Raw genomic sequence first — 19,840 nt, 5'->3', positions numbered from 1 at the left:
AAAGTATTCAAATAAAATAAATAGAATATTCAAAACTAATAAATAATTATTTCAATCAATTATGAAAATTATTCCATTCAAAGAAATATTTACTAGACATAAGTATTTTATTTTATCGTATCAAATAAATAGTTATTTGAATCAAATACAAAGTATTCAAATCAAATAAATGGAATATTCAAAGCTAATAAATAATTATTTCAATCAATTATGAAAATTATTTCATTCAAAACTGCATGTTTTTTGATTCAAATAAATATTTATTTGCATTAATAAAATATTTTTCTTGAAACAACTAAACATTTTCTTGAATCAAATATTCGATTATTATTTATCATAAGTAATTGTTTTAATTAAAACTAAAACCTCTTTAATTGCGGCTATTATTATTTTAGAATGAGCCGAAAGTTCTGAACGTTCATATGAACGAAATATTTTTTTCAATCTATAAATTATTAAAAATTATGATGACCATGTAAAATAAAACAGTAAATCAAACAATTATTAAGTTAATATCTCCTTTTTAGATACTTTAAACAATATTTTGTAATAAAATTCGTACTTAAAGAAGTTGCAAAAAAAAAATTTCGTTCATATGAACGTTCAAAACTTTTGGCTCATTTTATTTGATCCAAATACATAATTTATTTTCATAAAATGTAAGAATTTTTTGATTCAAATAAATCAAAATTTGAATTGAATAAATAACATATTTATTTACTAATTCTTCAATTTCTAAATTAAATTCTTACTCAAATAAATAAATTAAAAAATATGTAATTTCTGCATACTATGATCGCATATTTTCATTTTTCAACTAATTCATACATAGAATTAATGATTAAACGCAAACCTGAGAAATAAATAAATCTAACGCATGGGGGGAATCGAACTCATTATTCTAATTACACTTAAATATTTAATTGATCAAAATATTTTATTTTCTTTTAATAAAATAGTGTATTAACATTAAATAACGCATTATTTATATTAAATAATTTAGTTAATTAGAATCAATAAATTAAATTTATTGTATCAAATATTTTTTATTTGTATAAAAAAAAATGAAATATTTGAGTGAAATAAATAAGTTAATAGTTGCAAGTAACTCATTATTTTCGTTTCAAAAAAACATTTAATTGATTAAAATATTTTTTTATTTGTCTTGATAAAATAGTGTATTATTATTAAATAATTTAGTTGACTTAAATCAATTAAATAAAGTTATTGTATCAAATACTTTTTATTTGTTTGAATAAAACGAAATATTTGAGTGAAATAAATAAATAAATTGTTTCAAGTAAATCATTATTATCGTTTGAAATAAATATTTAATTGATTGAAATATTTTTTTATTTGTTTTGATAAAATAGTGTATTTGCATTAAATAACGAATTATTTGTATTAAATAATTCAGTTTATTTGAATCAATTACATAAATTTATTGTGTCAAATACTTTTTATTTGTATCAAATAAACGCAATTTTTGAGTGAAATAAATGAATAAATAGTTTCAAGTAACTCATTATTTGTATAAAATAAATTCATTTATTCAATTCAATTAATTATTTAATTGAACCAAATACTATTTATTTGGTTCAAATAAATGCGATTCAAATAATTCAAGTTTTTTGAATCAAATACATATTTTTTTGATCCAAATAAAAAGTATTTGAAACAATTAAATATTTTTCAAATAATTTGAAGTATTTGAATCAAATAAATTTTTTTTTCAGTGCACTAGAATAATAATAAAAATAAGAAAATTATAAAACAAAATGTTCAATCAAAAAAAATTAATCACAATCAGTTAATTTAAAATTAACGATGAATTCCTGTAACACGGAATAAGGTAAATCTTTTAGTTTTTTAGATCCTTGAAGTTTTTTAAAATGTTGAATAATAAATAGAAGACAGGTATTTGTCAATAATTGTACGCTACATTTATCTGCTATTATTAAAACATCAATAACATTATCATAATTTAAATTTATTGACAAAATTTCTTCGCAAATAGTTATTAAATCAGTGATTTGATAAAAGTGAGCAGCTTTCAAAATTTTCATAGACAAATTATCTGACTTTCCTATTTTTCCAGTGTAAATAAAACGCAAAACTTCGACGAAAACATCATAGTCAATATCAATAACGTTAACATCATTTGTAACTGATTCTTCCATATCAATGGAAAACATTTTATTAAAAACTAAACTTTTTGCTTTAAGCATTTCTTTATTAGCATTTATTGTTTTATTTCCTATGTGGAGAGTTACTGTGTTGAATTTATTTACAGTAATGAAAAATTCATCCTTTTGTAATTGTAAATGTTGAATGTTTGATTTGTAAGACATGTCTATTTTATAGAACAATATTAATTCATTTTTTACGAAATAATTCTTTATAATAGAAAATTGCAAATCCCCAAAGGACACTTCAATCTCATTAATATTATTTTTATTAAAGGAAACCATTCTGCTTAGAGTAAATACTGGATGATTTGATGAGTCGAGAATTGAGAGGGATGTACAAAAATTAACAATATCAGTACCCAACGAGGTTGTATTATCAAGATGTAAGCAAAATTGTATTTTTGGTGATGAATTATTACCAACATATCTTAATGCTGTGTACCAAGTAATTTGTGGATTTTGCTTCATTTTGAAACACTGACTTTTCATTACTTTAGTGCGTGCATAGCAATAGTCTGGAATAATCCATTTAAAAAACGTTTTCTCATCAACCGGCATTGTCAATCTGTAATAATCACCCAATAAAATATAAATTATGTACAATTACTTCAAAAACGATTTAGGGTAAGTGTACCAATTACGGCGCTTTCATAAAAAATAGCTATTATTACTATTATATTTAATATACCTATTGCAAAATGATTAAAACAAATTATTTTAATATTTTTTTGATACAATTACTTATAAAGATGCACATTTAAACAATTATTAATTTAATTATTTGAGATCAAATTTTTTCTCTCGCCGTAGTTGAAACATTTTTAATATTTCCATTGGCTCCAATTTCGGCGGGCAAAGTATCTTCAAAATACACGTAATTTTGATCGCCGAAATCGATACACCGAAACTGATAAAAACGCGCCGTAATAGAAAATTACGGTATGTATTAGTTTTAATTTCTCATATTTATTTAAATAATCGATTTTTATAAAGTTAAACATTTTTTAACAACTAAATAACATAACCTTTTAGTTTAATAAGTCTAAAATTGAGTTTATATAATAGAAATGTCGAATGTTCTATTTCAAAGGTGTTTTGACTTGAATCGCTCCGCAATTAGTGCATTTACCCTATTAAAAAATCGAAAACTATTTATTTATTTAATCAGTAAAAGTTAAAAATTTTTTAAGATATATTATGAGAATTATTTAAGAATAGAATAGAGTGGGATGTACCCGGTAAAAAGGCTTGAATTGAAAAGAATAAAAAATACCTGATATTCGAAAAAACTGTGAATTTATTAATTCCATTTAATTCGGGAAACTTCCTCTTTTTTCAATACTCTCAAAATGGATACAATTTAAAAAAATTTAATTCATTTATATTCTAAATGCAAGTTGTATTCTACTAATCGAATATATTTCATAAATTTTTAATTCCAAAAATATTTGTATATTTTGAATTCGGTTAAAGAGAAAACATTCATGATATTTTTTAATCACAAATAATTCCTTCCGAAATGGGCGACGTTGAAAAGTTTCAATTCCAGAAGTGGAATTGATTTAATATCTCTTTAATTCTTTTCAATGTCATAAGGTAAAAAACTTTGCTTTCCTGCATTATTGACATATATGATAATCAAAGTTTAATTCTAATTACCCAAGTAGCACGGAATATTGCTTAAATGTCAAGGTAATATCAAGTGGGAATATTCCTGTGACATTCAGACGATATCATAATGTCCGCTTCATGGGGACATTCCACGGTGATATTCCTGTGACATTCGCGTGATATTCGTATGATACTAAGGGAATATTCCCGTGAAATTCATGAAATATTGAGGGGATATCCCTGTGATATTGAGTGGAATATTTCTGTGATATTGAGGGAATATTTCTCTGATATTGAGGGAATATTCCAGTGATATTGATGAAATAATTTTAAAAATTCTAAAAAAAAATTTTCTATTTTTTTTCCATTTATTTAAATATTCAAAACAATAAAAACAAACAACATTTTAGAATTTTATAAATAACAGGGATATTCCCTCAATATCAGAGGAATATTCCCTCAATATCACAGGAATATTCCGCTCAATATCACAGGGAGATCCCCTCAATATTACATGAATTTCACGGAAATATTCCCTTAGTATCATACGAATATCACGCGAATGTCACAGGAATATCACCGTGGAATGTCCCCATGAAGCGGACATTATGATATCGCCTGAATGTCACAGGAATATTCCCACTTGATATCACCGTGACATTCAACCAATATTCCGTGCTACTTAGGTGGTTTATAAGAAATCCTCTAATCCAAAATAGTTCATATAGGGCTCGTTGGATACGGAATTACGCCAGCTTTCAATTGGTAGCTTCAGAATTGCAATAACTTTATTTATTTGTAAAATATTTCATTTTTTATTAACATACCTACTTTTTGTGTATTTTCTCTATAAAACTCATAAATATAATGTATAATTTTTTTTATATTTTATGTCCTTTTATTAAAAGCGAGTCATAGATAAAATAAAAATTTGAAAGAATATATACGATAACTTTAATTCAAACCCATTTATCGAGTTACATAATGGAAAGTACTTTTTTCGTAGTGTAAAATTATTATATCTAAATTTTTCTGATTTATTTTTATAACTTACCTGCTTTGATAAATCTGGATTTGTTAATTCTTGAAAAAAGTATAATTTACTTTCTTTGTAATTTTTTGTTTAATAAAACTGATTCTTTACTAAATATATTTAATAATTATATTCAATTACAGAATTATCTCTTCTCATTATAGGAATAAAATAAAGTCAACGCAAAATGGGCATCTGACTTCTGACCACTGAACTCTATATATCTGGAATGATGTCTGACATTGATGGTCGCGAACCGAGAGAGGTCTGATCCTTGTATCCCTCTCCTTCTCTTGCTAAACTGCGCAGGTTTAGTTTTGGATAAGGAAAGTTAAGGCCAACGCACAATTGGTTCGCAAAAGTCGTTCGCGAAGGAGATGCATGAGATAGAAAAGGATACGAATATATCTCTGTCTTTTTCTAACTCATGTTTTACGTTCGCGAACGTCTTTCGCGAAGCTATATTCTGCTTAGGCCTTTACATGTTGATGTAAATGCAGAATGCAAAACCGAAAGTTACTAGATTTTAAAGTTTCATCAAAAGAATATTTGCGTTCTCATCCCTGTTCGCCAAACAAAAATTTCCACCTACGGTTTCAATTTTAATTTAAAAAATGTAAATTAAATATATAAATTACGCAAATAAATTATAGGATAAAGTACCGAATAAGGCCCCCCTTGGATTTTAAAGAAATTTAGTATACTTACTTATTTTTGTGCGCTGATTACGAAAATCATAATGAAAATTTGCGCAAACTTGATTATCATAGTGAAAACCATAAAGAACATAAAAAATCACAGTTTTTCATGATTATCTTGTAAAAATAAAAAAATTTCGAAAAAAGTTTTAGACAAAAGTTGTAGATCTCTAAAAAAACACACATTTTATGTTTTATGCATTTTTTACCAAAAGTCATTATTTTTTGAGAAAAATGGTCTCAAAGTAATTTGCGGAAATTGTGGGGTGGAGTCTACAGCAGCGGTAAACGCAAAATACTAAACACGGCCTTCGCCCGTGTAAGGTACTGCTCGCTTTTCTTTTAAAAAAATCTTGGCGAGAGGGGGTGGATATGGCCGAAAGTATTTTGCGGAATTCGTTGGATCCTGAGTTTAATGGTGAATATGATACTATATACGAGTCAAATAATATGTCTTTTCTCCAAAAATAATTACTTTTGGTAAAAAATGCATAAAACATAAAATGTGTGTTTTTTAGAGATCTACAACTTTTTTCGAAATTTTTTGATTTTTACAAGATAATCGTGAAAAACTGTGATTTTTTATGGTTTTCACCATGATAATCAAGTTTGCGCCAATTTTCAGTATGATTTTCGTAATCAGCGCACAAAAATACGTAAGTATACTAAGTTTCATTAAAATCCAAGGAGGGCCTTATTCGGAACTGCACCCAAATTATAAAATCAAAATAAAGTACTATGTATATATTAATAAAAAAATCTAGCTCGAAAAAATCTACGTCATCTATGGCATGGGGGTACTATTTGCCTCACGACAAATACGTAACATCGGTGAATTACCGCCAATCAACGAGATCTGAGGTTGGTTCCACAATAGGCAAAATCGTATCGTCTTGAAGACGATTTTCATGCCAAAACGATGCGCGCGCATGCTTTTTCTATTGTCGCCAAATGGGATCCGAAATCTTGTGTAACTACTCAACCTTGAACCCACTTGTGGCAACCATCTTGCTGTTTTGTCTCTTTCTTTATACATATGTTCGACAGAGACAAAATAAAAAATGGCTACCGCAAGTGGGTCGACACCAGATGGCGTATCGCAGTATTTCAGATCCCAGTTTCGTTATGAAAATCGTCTTCAGGACGGTACGATTTTGTCTATTGTGGAACCAACCTGAGATAATAACTCTGACAATCAATATTACTGTTTATAATATCATAAAAAAATTAAAGGTCCAATTTCAGAAATCTACTAAAAACAGTTGGAATTTTTGTAATCGAACGCAGTTCTGCATAATCGTGACTAAAATAATTAAATGATATATCTAGTTGTCTTGCGACAAATCTTACGGAGCATTTACACCTTTGGTAAAAAAATTTTTTATTTTTGAATTTTCCGAAATACACAAACCTGATTGGTTGTTCACAATCTGATTGATAATGGACAACCAATCAGATCTTTGCATTTCCGAAAATCAAAATAAAAAAATTTTTTTACCAAAGGTGTAAATGCTCCATTAGGAATGAATTTTGTATTTTTTCTAAACTATCATTGATTTTCTACAGCGGCTCAACCCTTACTACCTCTGGTTCAACCCTGACTACTTTTTTTTTTTTAATTGACTATAACTCCGAATCTTTTGGTCAAATAGTTTTACAATGTTCAGCAAAAACATTACATTTTAGTAGATCTTTCGAACCATATGCGAGAAATCTCAAAGTTCGGCCTACAGGGGAAGTTATACACAGGTGTCTGGAAAGTAAAAAAAAGTTTGCCTACGATGCCAAGAAAAATCATTGTTACCTTGTGGTTCCTTAGCACCCCCTGAAACGAAAAAACTTAACCTAAAAATCATAGCTGTTCATTTAGAGAAGTTTCACTCCTTTCTAGGGGTGATTTTGAAATTTTTCCAAAAAAAATTGTCTTTTAAGGGTCAGAAATAAGTTTTAAATTATGTTAATGATTTTTATTTATGTCAATGTGTTTGTAGAACCTCATTTTCTAGATACAAGCCATTAAAAAATTTTTTATTAAAAAAACTAGAATTCTTTTATATTCTTTTAATTCTTTTCTTCTTTTACTTTTATTTTATATAGGTGACGATTTTTAATAATTTAATTAACAGTGAATTTTGCGATTTTTTGGAAAGTTAAAAATGTGTATTTTCAATACAAAAAATATTGAGATGTCCTTTTTTTGTTATTTTCGAGATATTAATTAAATAAAAAATTAAATTAAAGAAATAATCAGTGTAAAGTGAAAATGAAATTATATAATAGATCCCCAATTTACGATAAAATTTTAGCTATTATTATTATTATTATTATTTTAATTCAACACAATTATGTTTTGCATAAATTAAAAATTTTAAAAACCAAAATTTCAATGACAACAACAATAACAGAAAATGAAAATCCTACAAAACTTATACAAAAGAGTAACAAACGAATTTTCTTTTTTTCAATTGGAGCAATTTCCTCTGATGCATAATCCATGCTTCGATTTCTAAATTCACGAACAATGTTCTTCATCCATTTTTCTACCAATCCAGCTTGTGTTGCTCGTTGAAAAATATATTTAAATCTACGTGAATATGGTGAATTAGTTTCGAACATCATACTCTCTAATCCTGGAGATAAAGGTTCAATTACTATTTTAAGTTGAGGTTTGCCATTTTCATTTCTTGTATTTTCAATCAACATTTCCGCCTCATTAACTAGCATTGTGCAACTAACATTTTTATATTTAATTATATACTGTAAGCAAACATCGATATGATCTTTATATAAAATATGTTTTTCAGCAAAATTCTTTATTCTTCTATCCTCATTCATTGCACTGTTAATTGTAACAATTAAAAATTGCTGACCAATCGGTTGAAAAGGATATTTATCCACATCATTAATTGTATCAAATTTTAATTCTTTTTCGCTGATCAGCTCTAGACTTGTTAATGCTCCAAAAAGATTTGTGGAAAGTCCAATGCTTATAATAAGCAAATAGGAGAAAATTAATCTCTCTCTTGTCTTTATTGGCTCCATTGGTGCGCAAAGTTGAAGTGTAACTTGAATAATGTACATCAATTTCCAATGGCGAAGATCAAATTTCAAAATTCTAATGAGAATCCAAATTAATATCAAAGCGCTAATATTCATTGTAATTGTCAGATAAAGTAATGTTTTTCCCTGAATTTCATTATCATTTTCCATTACAATAGGAACAAGAACAATTATATTATGTTTATCCAGAATCAAATAACTGTAAAGACAATTTGGAATCAATAGTACGCTAAATCCAAAAAAATCAATCTCATTGTTTAGTAATTTATAAGCATAGCCAGTTGTAAGACTTTTATTGTAACAATGAAATCTTCCAAAACCTACATCAGATGGAACAAATGAAAGTTGAAAATTCATAACTTGCGATAAAAGTTTAGCAAATGATAAAACTTTTCCTTTCATTTCTATCGGATATCCTGTTGAATTCATTTTTACAAAAGCTGCCGGTGGATGATGGCTAACGCCAAATTTTATTTTATATCCATTTAAATCACGTAACTTGTCTGGAAACAATGGAACACGACTGGAACAATTTTTTTTTGTATTTTTTTTTAAATAAGGATTAAAATAATTGACTGTTAAAATTTGTTCATTATTTAAAAATACATTTTCTTCTTTATTAATTATTGTAATGTGCAAAATTGTTACGTCGAGGAATCTCTTATTCCACATATAATGCAGGAATTTTTCGAATTTTAAATTCTTTTGTTCTGAATAAAAAAGAAAGAGACATTTTGGATGACCTTTAGAATAAGATGAGTTGCTTATCAAATTAATTGAATTTGTCAGTTTTTTTAAAATTGTAGAATCTTCTACATAGATGACAATTACGAACAATGTCGTTGTTTCAGGATTTTTAATGATTTGAATAAATTTTGAATTTTTCAGTTTCTCTTGGTTGGCATTTTGAAAATTTATTTGCAAAACAGGTGTATTTTCAATCAAGATCGATAATATTCTTTCGTTATTGATTTTTGTGTTATTTTCCGTTATGATCATTACTTGGTGTACCTTTAATTCTGTTTTGCAATAGATTTTTAAATGTTCCAAACATTGTGATAGATTTGATATTTTTTTACCTCTGACATAATTAAACCAGTAAGCTATGCTTATTAGGATTATTAAATTTAATTTCATTTTCTGAATTAATTTAATTCTCGAGAAAATACAAAAAATACTGTCCCAAATTACTGAAAAATTAAAATTATTATATTTTAGTGCAATACATTGTAATGAAATAAAAATTTTTAATAAATTGAAATATTTAGTTAATTTTACTGAACGATAAAATAATAATTACTGAAAACAAAACTTACGTGAATATTTCGTTCTATTTAATAAATTCGCAAATATTTAAAAAAATGTTGATGGGATCTTTTTCAGCTTTCTAATTTAACAATGGAAATTATATTTTTAGTTAATTGTTAATGTACTTTTTATATTTAATTGGTTAATATTCGATGAACTGATGCAGAAAACATTGTAAAAACATGAATAATTTTATTGCAAGTAAAAAAGTTTCCTTAACCTTGCTTTCTATATATTTGTTTATATTTTATTTATTTATTTGAGTAAACAGATCTATAAAAAGAAAAATTATTTTTTTTTGCTACGCATTTAGGGAAATTCAATTTAAACGAATAATTGTCAGAAAAATCGAGTAAATAATTATTCTCGTCAAATTTAAATAAAAAAAAATCTGTAAAATAAAAATTCATTTAACAATTCTGCAATATAGAAATTCAGTTAAATGGGAAGCGAAAATATTTTTATGCAAATAATATTGATTGTTTTCTTCAGTCAAGGTTTATCGATTTTACTAAAATATACATACAAAATTTCTTTCTTTTCCAATAGTTAACTTTTTAGAAAGGTGGAAAAAAAATTCAAAAATATTAAAAATTAAAAATGCGGATGTGCTACAAATTTTTTTCAAGTTTTTTTTTTTTTTATTTTTTAAACGTTTTCCTACATTATTTTTTTTTTGGAAAAAATTATTTTAAACTTTTAATTATAAGCCGCATCTTTGGCTAATTCTCTGGCCATTTGTATTCCTTTACTCTCGTCGGAAAAAACATAATTCTGAAAATAACATTTAGTTTAAAAATAAATATCCTTATATTTGATTTAAATTATTAAATTTAATTAAATTAAATATTAAATTATAGGTAGGGTCAGTTGGGATAAATGGGGACAAAATCGCTATTGTTCACAAATTACATAAGTTTCTTCCTTTAAAAGGTAATATTTGAGGGTTTATTTTTTTTAAGTTGTTATTTACGTTCCCAGGATTTGATTTTTGTTAATTTGGTTAATAATGGCAAGCTGTCTCCATTTACCCCAAAAATTTGAAAACTCAGGGTAAATGAGGACAGATTGTTATTATTAACCAAATTAATAAAAATCAAAAATTCAAGTGAATTTCTGTTATAGGAGTCCCTATTTACCCCCTGTCCTCATTTACCCCAACTGACCGTACTTTCTTTTTTTTAAATATTTATTTTGTTTATAAATTATTTCCCTTTGTAGTGAATTTTGTATAAAATGTGTCAACAATAAATTTAAAAAAAAAAACAGTAAAGTTTTAATAAAAAATAATATTTTTCTTACCCATGAAACTTTATCGAATTCACTCAAGGCATCTTCCATTTCCAAGAGTTCTTGTTTTACATTTAGCGTTTCACCATTTCTATTTCTCCATCCATTTTCTTTCCACTTTCTTCTTAAATCAGTATTGTACCGTTTTACAAAATTAGATCTTGTGTGAAATCTTATTTTTCTCACGTTTGCCAATAATGCCTGTCTACAGGCAATAGTGATGGCTTTAATCTCTGCTCTATTGCTTGTTTGGTTACCTCTTATACGAGATGAAACGTTTCTATAAAAAAAAAATATCACGAACAGTTCAAAAGTAAAATTTGTTACATTTATTTGTAATTTCCATTTTAAAAAAACAGAGTCAAATACTTATTAGAAATAAATAAATATTAAATAATAATTTAAAATATGAATATGCATCGAAATTTAAAAATTACAAAATAATAAAATTTTTTGGTACGCATGAATAATTTATAAACCAAATTTTTTATCATTATATAATTTGATAGAATCTTATTATTAATTTTTCAGAATATTTATTTGTTCGAATATTAATGTTTTAGAAAATGCAAATGATCGAAAATTAATTTGACAGAATTTTTTATTTAGACGATCATTAATTTGACAGAAATTTAATTTTATCGAATCTCAATTTTATCGAAACTTTCTTGTAGAATCCCTGTGGGCAAAAAACCATGTTCGTTCTTAAAACGTTTTAAGGACGTTCTTAGAACGTTTCATGTCCGCCAAATAATGTTCTAAGAACGTCCTTAAAATGTTTTAAGAACGAACATGGTTTTTTGCCCACAGGGATATTAATTTTGCAGAATTTTAATTTAAAAGAATTTTAATTTTGAAAAAAGAGGATTAGAAAGAATATTAATTTTGTAGAATATTCATTTGCTCGAGGATTAATGTCCAGAAAATTAAAACGGTCATATATCAATTTGCCAGAAATAATTCGACGAAAACTTCAAATTTGACCAATCAGAAATTATCAACAAAAAAAATTGTGATTGGTCAAATTTGAAGTTTCCGTCGAATTATTTCTGGCAAATTGATATATGATCGTTTTAATTTTCTGGACATTTAATATATTCGAGCAAATGAATATTCTGCAAAATTAATATTCTTTCTAATCCTCTTTCTGCAAAATTAAGATTACAATAGAAAATTTGAAAATAGATTAATTCAGGTGTTTTAAAATTATTTATAAATGCGCATATTTTTTTTGCTTGAGTAAATTTCCTATTTTTCTAAATACATACAATTGATTATCATCATCGAACCAAACACCAATTGCTGCAGTTGCATCGTCAGTTCCATTGTAAAGACACATACCATGGGCATAAATGTCCACAAATCCATCATTATCTCTTTTAACCTCATAGTCCTCAATTATATTTTCACTTGATTCATCATATTCATCCTATTTATCATTAAAAAATCAAAATAATAAATTTAAGTTTTAAATCATGAAATGTTGATTTTTTACAAAATTTGTTTATATTTAATTTTTATTCAATTATACACTGCAAAAATTTGAGAATATTTTTTTTTTATCTAAAAGAGGTTTTTAATTAATAATACACATTAAAGGGTTTTAAATTGGAAAAAGAGATAAGAATTTTATACATATTATAAAGTATTAAGTTTGTTTAATATAATTTGAATTCTAAGATTTTTAGTGAATAAAAAAATACCTCATTTGATGATGAAGAATATTCGTCATAATTGTTGTACGACATTTTGATTTCAATTCTGAAAAAGAAAATATGCCATTTAGATAATTCAATTATCTAAAATAGTTATAAATAATTAAATAGTTAACTGTTTATTTAGTAAACAAATTTTTTTTTTAATTTCAAGTTTTTAATTTCTATAGGGTCAGCCGGGGTAAATCCGAACGGTGGGTAAATCCGAACGCTAATTATTTCATCTTAATTAAAATTTTTAAAAATAAGTTCGATATGAGAATTTTTACCTCAGATCCTCTTCAAGAGATTCTAAGTATTATCCCATTTTTCGTTTGTTAATTGTCAACAGCATAAACAAAGATAACGAGTATTGCAAAAAAGATTGAAAATCAAAGATGACACTCTTTCAGTATTTTGTCTCGTATTTGAAGAAAAAGAAGCTAAAAATTTATTTTATTATTTATAATTGTTTGTTATGAATACTAGAACAGAAACTATTTTTGATTTTTGCCTTCTGTAAAATTTTATTAATAATATCAGACCGTTCGTATTTACCCAGGAAAATTGGAAAATCGGGGTAAATCCGAACGGTATTTTCAATAATTTTTTTTTACATCAGAGCCACACAAAATTGTTTTTATTTCATTACACTATTATTTTAACATTATAAAAGTACATAGAAAAAAGTTTTTCTTTCTATACATATCCTCGTTAGTAATTAATAAGCAGAAACTTAATCTCTGTTCTCTCGAAGGAGTGTTTCAATTTTTTTGCCAAATGGTTTGTTGAAAAAATTTTTTCAGGATCTTAATAAAATTTGGTATTCTACGGTTTTTGGGGTCGCTAATTACCAATTTGAAGTCAGTTTTTCAAAATTCAAAATGGCGGACGAGAATTAAAAAATTCATTGGATTCGCTCGAAAATTGTTACTCGGGGGGTTTCAGGGTTAGCAAATTTGATCAGTTTTAAAAATAAGTTTTAGGAAAGTCCGCCATTTTGAATTTAAAAAATTTGACTTTTATTTTTGTATTTACATTCAATCACTCCAAAATACTTTCTGTACCAAGTTTTGCAAAAATCCGTTATGATTTGATAAAGTTATTGAAGGTTTTAATTGTGTAATGCATTTTAATTTTTAACCTGTTTGATTTTTGTATTTATATATGATGCATTATTACATAATAGGTTTATTATCGTATTTTTTTGAGTTTTTATATAAGTTTAACAATTGCAATACTTTAAATTTATTTTCCCCAAGATTTTTCTGAAATACAGTGGCGTTCGTATTTACCCCGGTATTTTAGGAAAGTTGCAAAGTATCGAGGTAAATACGAACGCTAAGTTTCCTGCGATTGTAATTTATCAAAAATTTTTGCTACCCCATAAAATTGTTCTATGGAAGTAACAATAATTTTTTTTTAAAGAAAAAACTTATGTTATTGTTGAAACTTACTAAAAGCGTTCGGATTTACCCCGGTTGATCCTACATTAATATTTAATATTATTACAATTTAGGAAAATCATGTAAATTTGTGAGTTATCAATTTTAAGGAAGAGTTTAAGAAATGTATAAAAATTAATGAATACATGAAATTTTTTGTTTCATTATCCTTAAAAATCCATAAAATTCTATTTACGAATTTACTTTCTATATACTTTCTAGGGATTAGTAATTTTACAAATGCTAAACGAGTTCCAAGATTTATTACCCTTAAGACCCTTATATTTCTATTTAAATCGACAAAAAAAAAAAAAAACATATGTAGTACACTTTAAATACAATTTATGATCAGCAAAGTAGAAGAAAAAAATTTTTAAAATCCTAAATTTAAGAAAAGGTTTTACTTTACAATTTATTTTCCTCAGTACTTTATTTTTGAGACTAAATTCTGAGCTCGTGCTGTGAAAGAAAAAATAACAGAACATTAAAAGGACTTATACATACTACGGACAATATACAAATACTAGACTAAAATTTGTGACACATCTGTCTATATAAATAACAGAAATGAAAGATTTACGAAAACAAAATTTCCTTTGTTGAAAAGAAATCTTAAAAATTCCTTTGAAATATAAAAACCCTAATAGTGTAAATGTTTAATTTTAAAATAGGCTAAAGGAAACAAATGTCGAGTTACAAAGGTCATTTATGTGATTCGAATTTGTAAATGTAAATTTGTAAATTCACCGAATTTTAATTTGCCAAAATTTTTTGTGTACGAATTTTTAAGACACCGAAATGTTCATTTTTCCAAAATTACAAATATAGCCAAACAATCGACAGAAAGATTTCGGTGCAATTTTTGAAAATTGATCAATTAGAAATTATCAAGAAAAACGTGATTGGTCAATTTTCAAAAATTGCACCGAAATCTTTCTGTCGATTGTTTGTTCGGCCATTTGTAATTTACGGAAAAATGAAAATTCGGTGTCTTAAAAATTATGTGAATTAAAAATTTGGAAAAATTAAAATTCGGTGAATTGAAATTTCTGTCATTTAAAAATTCGAATCACATAAAATTCGACTAAATGAAAATTCTGTTAAATTAAAATTCTTTTAAATAAAAAAATCATATGTAAAGAAAATGACTGTAAAATTAAAAATTCTGCCAAACAAAAATTCGGTAGCTAAAAAATAATTTTGTTATGTAAAAATTCTTATAAAAAGAAAATCAAATTTTAATTTGAAAATTAAAAATTCGTCTAAATAATAATTATTTCTGATAAAATAATTTAAAATAAAAATTCTAATTAATGATTTTTATGGGAAATTCATGAGCCGCATTTGTTTATTCAAAAAAAGGAAGATTTTTTCATGAAACTTTTTTTTTATTTAAAATGCATTTATATATATATCAATACTTGTACTTTGAAGTTAAGAATAAGGAAAAGAGAAGGGAACTCTACAACCATTTTGAGAGGCGGGACATGGGTGTAACCACGCTGCAACTAATTGTAAGAAAGGTCAAACCCTCTTCGTTGAGTTTTAAAATGGTCGACTTAAAATGCATTAATTTTCTGAATTGATTTACTTAATTATGAAAATAATCAGTTTTACCCTCCAGGAAGGTGAAATAGAAACTTTTATTGGCTTTATTAAAATTTTGTGAAAAGAAATGTTTAAGGAGACTTTTTGGTTTAGAATTGACAAAAAAGGCAAATTTTAAAACTTTTATTGTACGAAAAGTATTAAAGAAATTGCAAAATTTTTTTTTGAACATTGTTGCACATTACGTAGAGAAAATTTTTCAAAAAATATTTGAGTGTATTTAGTTCAATTTCGTAGCTATAGGTGGCGTCTTCCAAAAGGTACCTTTTTTTTGGTGCATCAAAAAGAAGTTTTTGGAGCAATTTACTTCAAAAAAAAAAAAAAAAAAAAAAAAAAAAAAAAAAAAAAAAAAAAAAAAAAAAAAAAAAAAAAAAAAAAAAAACAGGGGGTAAAAAATAAAGTTTCAAAGGTTTATTCTCTAGTTTTTTAACTAAGGAATCGAATGGTTTTTAGTTTTTTAAAATCGGTTCAGTAGATTTCAAGAAAAGCCGTGCACCAGTATGAAAAATGTTTTCGAGAAAAACGCGTTTAAAGTTTTAATAAATAATACATTGAGCCAGGACTATCAAACAATTTTTTATTACAACTTTTTTTTTTATTTTTTAAAAAACGTTTTGGGACAGTAATTTTATGATACTAAGGAACATTTCCAAGCAAAAAAAAATAGATTTTTTTGGATTTCTAAACTAGAACATTTTTCATTTATTCATAATTCGTAAAACGTAAATTTTTGCGAAGAGAAAAATAATTAAACTATTTAAAAATATTTAATTTGAGTTGTGTTATACTAAATCTTAATAATTTTACGAATTTTTTTTCAAAGAGTTATAAAATCATTCGGTGAACTGACCTTGAAAAAATTCAACAAATTTAAAAATAAAATTAGTAAAAAATTATTTTAATCCAATAATAGAACTTATTTGAACTTATCAAAAAGATAAAAATAATTAAAATAAAAAATATTGTATTAAAATTTATTTATCGATACACATTTTTCTGTTGTACTTGCAAATTACATAATTAACTACAGAAATAATTAGTTTAAATTTTCTGGAGTGTAAAACGAATAATGAAAAAAATGTACTATTCACAAAAGAAAAAATATAGTAGATTGTAAATATTATTATTAAGATTAGATTGACTAAATAAATTTTTAACATTGGAAATTTAACACTCCAGTTTTCTCCGTGTAGTCAGAATTATATGCAATCATCCATTTTTTTTATTTCTCTGAAAAAAAGTCACTCCAAAAAAAAGTTCTGGGATTGAATTTTGATACTTTGGTAAATTGTTGTCCTATATAAAAGTAACCGATATAAAAATTATATTACTTATTTTAAAAAAAAATTATGAAGAATAGAAGTTGAAGTTCTGAGTTTTGAGGTAACACTGTTATTTTCAAATCCATATAACTTCTACAAAACTTTATCGATTTTAATTTGTTAATAGGATTTTTTTGTTGGGGTTTTCAAATATAGTTTTCAATGCCAAAAAATTAAAAAAAACATGTTAAACCCTATTTTTTCAAAATTAACCCTCATTTTTCATTTTTAGTCTCTTACGCCACCCTAAATTCTTTTTTGTGATTTTTATTTGAAAGTTGAGATTTTTTCCAACAAAACTGTATAAATATAAAATTGGGACATTAGGTTTTTAAAAAAAAATGTTTTCATTCAAGGAATTTAATTTTTTAATTTTATTATTGAAAAAATTCTTATTTTTTGAAAAATCAGGCGACATATGCTTTTTAGATGAAAATGAATTGATATTTAACCTATTTTTGGAAAATTGAAAATTGTCACGACTATAAAGTTTCCTCTTATAAGCAAAAAATAGATGTTCATTTCATATGACCATTTAGCTTCCTCATCATGATATACTTATACATATTCAAGATTAAAAGAAGGATTATAACTAAAATAGCGATCAATTTTATAATTATTGGTAAAATAAAATTGATTAAATTTAAATTTATTTAAATAATAATAATAATTTTAATAATTAATAATAATAATAATTTTAATTTTAATAATTTTTATTTATTTAATTTATTTATTTTATTTTTTATTTATTTTAATTTAAATTAATTCGTTTTCATGCCAGGAATACAATTTTGACAAGAAATAATTAAAATTTCTATATAAGAAAAAGTAATTTCAAAAAATACAAAAAACGATTTTTTTCAAAAATTCAAAAAAAAATGATTTAATCTTCAGATTTTAGTAAATATGAACTTTATATAGGTTAATCGATTCGTTTTAATGCAAGAAATAAGTTTTTTTTACAAAACAAAATTAAATTTACAAACAAAAGAGATTTTGAAAATAAAAATTTTCAAATTTTGAAAAAATTGTAAAAAAAAAATTGTGAATATATTCGAAAATCCTTGTGTCAGATTTTAGGTATTAATGATTACAATAAGCATACAAAATTTTAGGACAATCCGTTAAAACGTTTCTGAGATAATTTGTACACAATATTTTGTGACATACACATACACACATACATCTGGACATTTGCTCAGGACTTCATATAATTATATGAAAATGAGTCCATATAACCCAATTTTAAAAAATCGAAAATCGTCACGAATGCAAAGCTTCCTCATGAGGAAGCAAAAGAATGCAAAATGTTAAATTATTATTTGACAACAAATTTTGGCTCAAAATTATTATATAACTATAAAAAAAAATCTTTTTAAAACAAGTGAATTACAATAAGTGATTCCAATTATCGAGTTGCAATGGTAATTCATTAGTGATAAATAACCTTTAAACTCGACAATTGGTTACATTTACACAATTTCCAGTCAACAAAAAACGTTCTATGTGTTTCAATAACGTTCTGAAAATTTTTCATGTTCAACAAACGTTGTCGTAACATAAAACGTCCTTAGAATGTTATTTTAAAAGACATGTACTTTCTAAAAACGATTTAGGAACGTTATTGGAACATTAGGCGGTTTATTGCTCACTGAATTATACCCAGAATTACCTGTCGTTAAATCTCTTGTAGCAATTGTCCCTTTTAATTATACAATTATATCAAAGCGGGAGTGCTCAGCTTTTCAATTGGATTATTGCCAGGTTCTTTAATCTGAGGTATATAGAAATAAGAAAAGGATAAAAAATATTTCTGCCTTTTTCTCTTTTTTTCTTAAAGCTGACTCTACATGACCATATATATTAGGTAATTCAAGTTGGGAGTGGGAAATTCAAGATGGCGGAAGGCCAGTGCCTAAACAAACATTAGAAATATATAGGATAAAGTCGAATTTTTTTAATATCTCGCTTAAATAAAATTTTGGAACGTAAGTTTATTAGGATTTTAGTTTCTATTTTTAATGGGCTATGTAATACAATAGTAAAATTAAGGGGGAAAAAAAAAATCGTTTTTAAATTATTTTATTAAATAGGCCATTAAAAATAGAAACTAAAATCCTAATATACTTAGATTCCAAACTTTCATTTAACAAGATATTTAAAAAAAATCGACTTTTGGGATTAAGGCCAACGCAGAATAGATTCGGGAACGTCGTTCGCGAACGAGATGCATGTACGTAAAAGTCACTAGACCTTCAATCCCATGATCCCCTACACTCATGGACAGATATGAGTACACTTTTTGTACTTTTCTAACTCACTACGTGTTATCATGGTAACACGTGCGTTAGAAAAGGACAAAAATGTGTAGGCATATCTGGCCACGAGTGTATTCAATTGAGTGTATTACATTTTTAATTTTTGTTTATGCTGATTCTACACTATTACCTAAAATTGCGCGTGCGATCCGCTTTTCCGTTACGCTTCCTATATTGAGGGTGGACTTATACATGTTGATGTAAATGCAGAATGCAATACCGAAAATAATGAGAGTGAAAAGGATTTATCCCTGTTCTTTTAAG

The 19,840-nt window shown here is 25.6% G+C and overlaps 2 protein-coding genes across 2 annotated transcripts; both read right to left on the bottom strand.

Moving 5' to 3' along the window:
• Nucleotides 1-1,753: 1,753 nt before the first annotated feature.
• Nucleotides 1,754-5,075, bottom strand: LOC127285842 (speckle-type POZ protein-like). Its single transcript, XM_051312051.1, has 2 exons — nt 4,855-5,075; nt 1,754-2,754 (listed from the first exon to the last, which is right to left on the bottom strand). Exon 2 carries the CDS (start codon nt 2,745-2,747, stop codon nt 1,797-1,799), a length of 951 nt encoding a protein of 316 aa, XP_051168008.1. The 5' UTR covers nt 2,748-2,754; nt 4,855-5,075; the 3' UTR covers nt 1,754-1,796.
• A 5,459-nt stretch (nt 5,076-10,534) lies between these two features.
• Nucleotides 10,535-19,072, bottom strand: LOC127285732 (ribonuclease H1-like). Its single transcript, XM_051311871.1, has 5 exons — nt 18,931-19,072; nt 12,893-12,950; nt 12,458-12,618; nt 11,202-11,469; nt 10,535-10,673 (listed from the first exon to the last, which is right to left on the bottom strand). The coding sequence occupies exons 2-5, from the start codon at nt 12,935-12,937 to the stop codon at nt 10,599-10,601; spliced, it is 549 nt and encodes a 182-aa protein (XP_051167828.1). The 5' UTR covers nt 12,938-12,950; nt 18,931-19,072; the 3' UTR covers nt 10,535-10,598.
• Between the last annotated feature and the right edge of the window lie 768 nt (nt 19,073-19,840).

The sequence above is a fragment of the Leptopilina boulardi genome, unplaced genomic scaffold (assembly GCF_019393585.1).
Source record: "Leptopilina boulardi isolate dan_hultmark-lab unplaced genomic scaffold, ZJU_Lbou_2.1 LbouV2_341, whole genome shotgun sequence".
NCBI classification, from domain to species: Eukaryota; Metazoa; Arthropoda; class Insecta; order Hymenoptera; family Figitidae; genus Leptopilina; species Leptopilina boulardi.
This window is presented reverse-complemented; position numbering and strand designations above follow the sequence as displayed.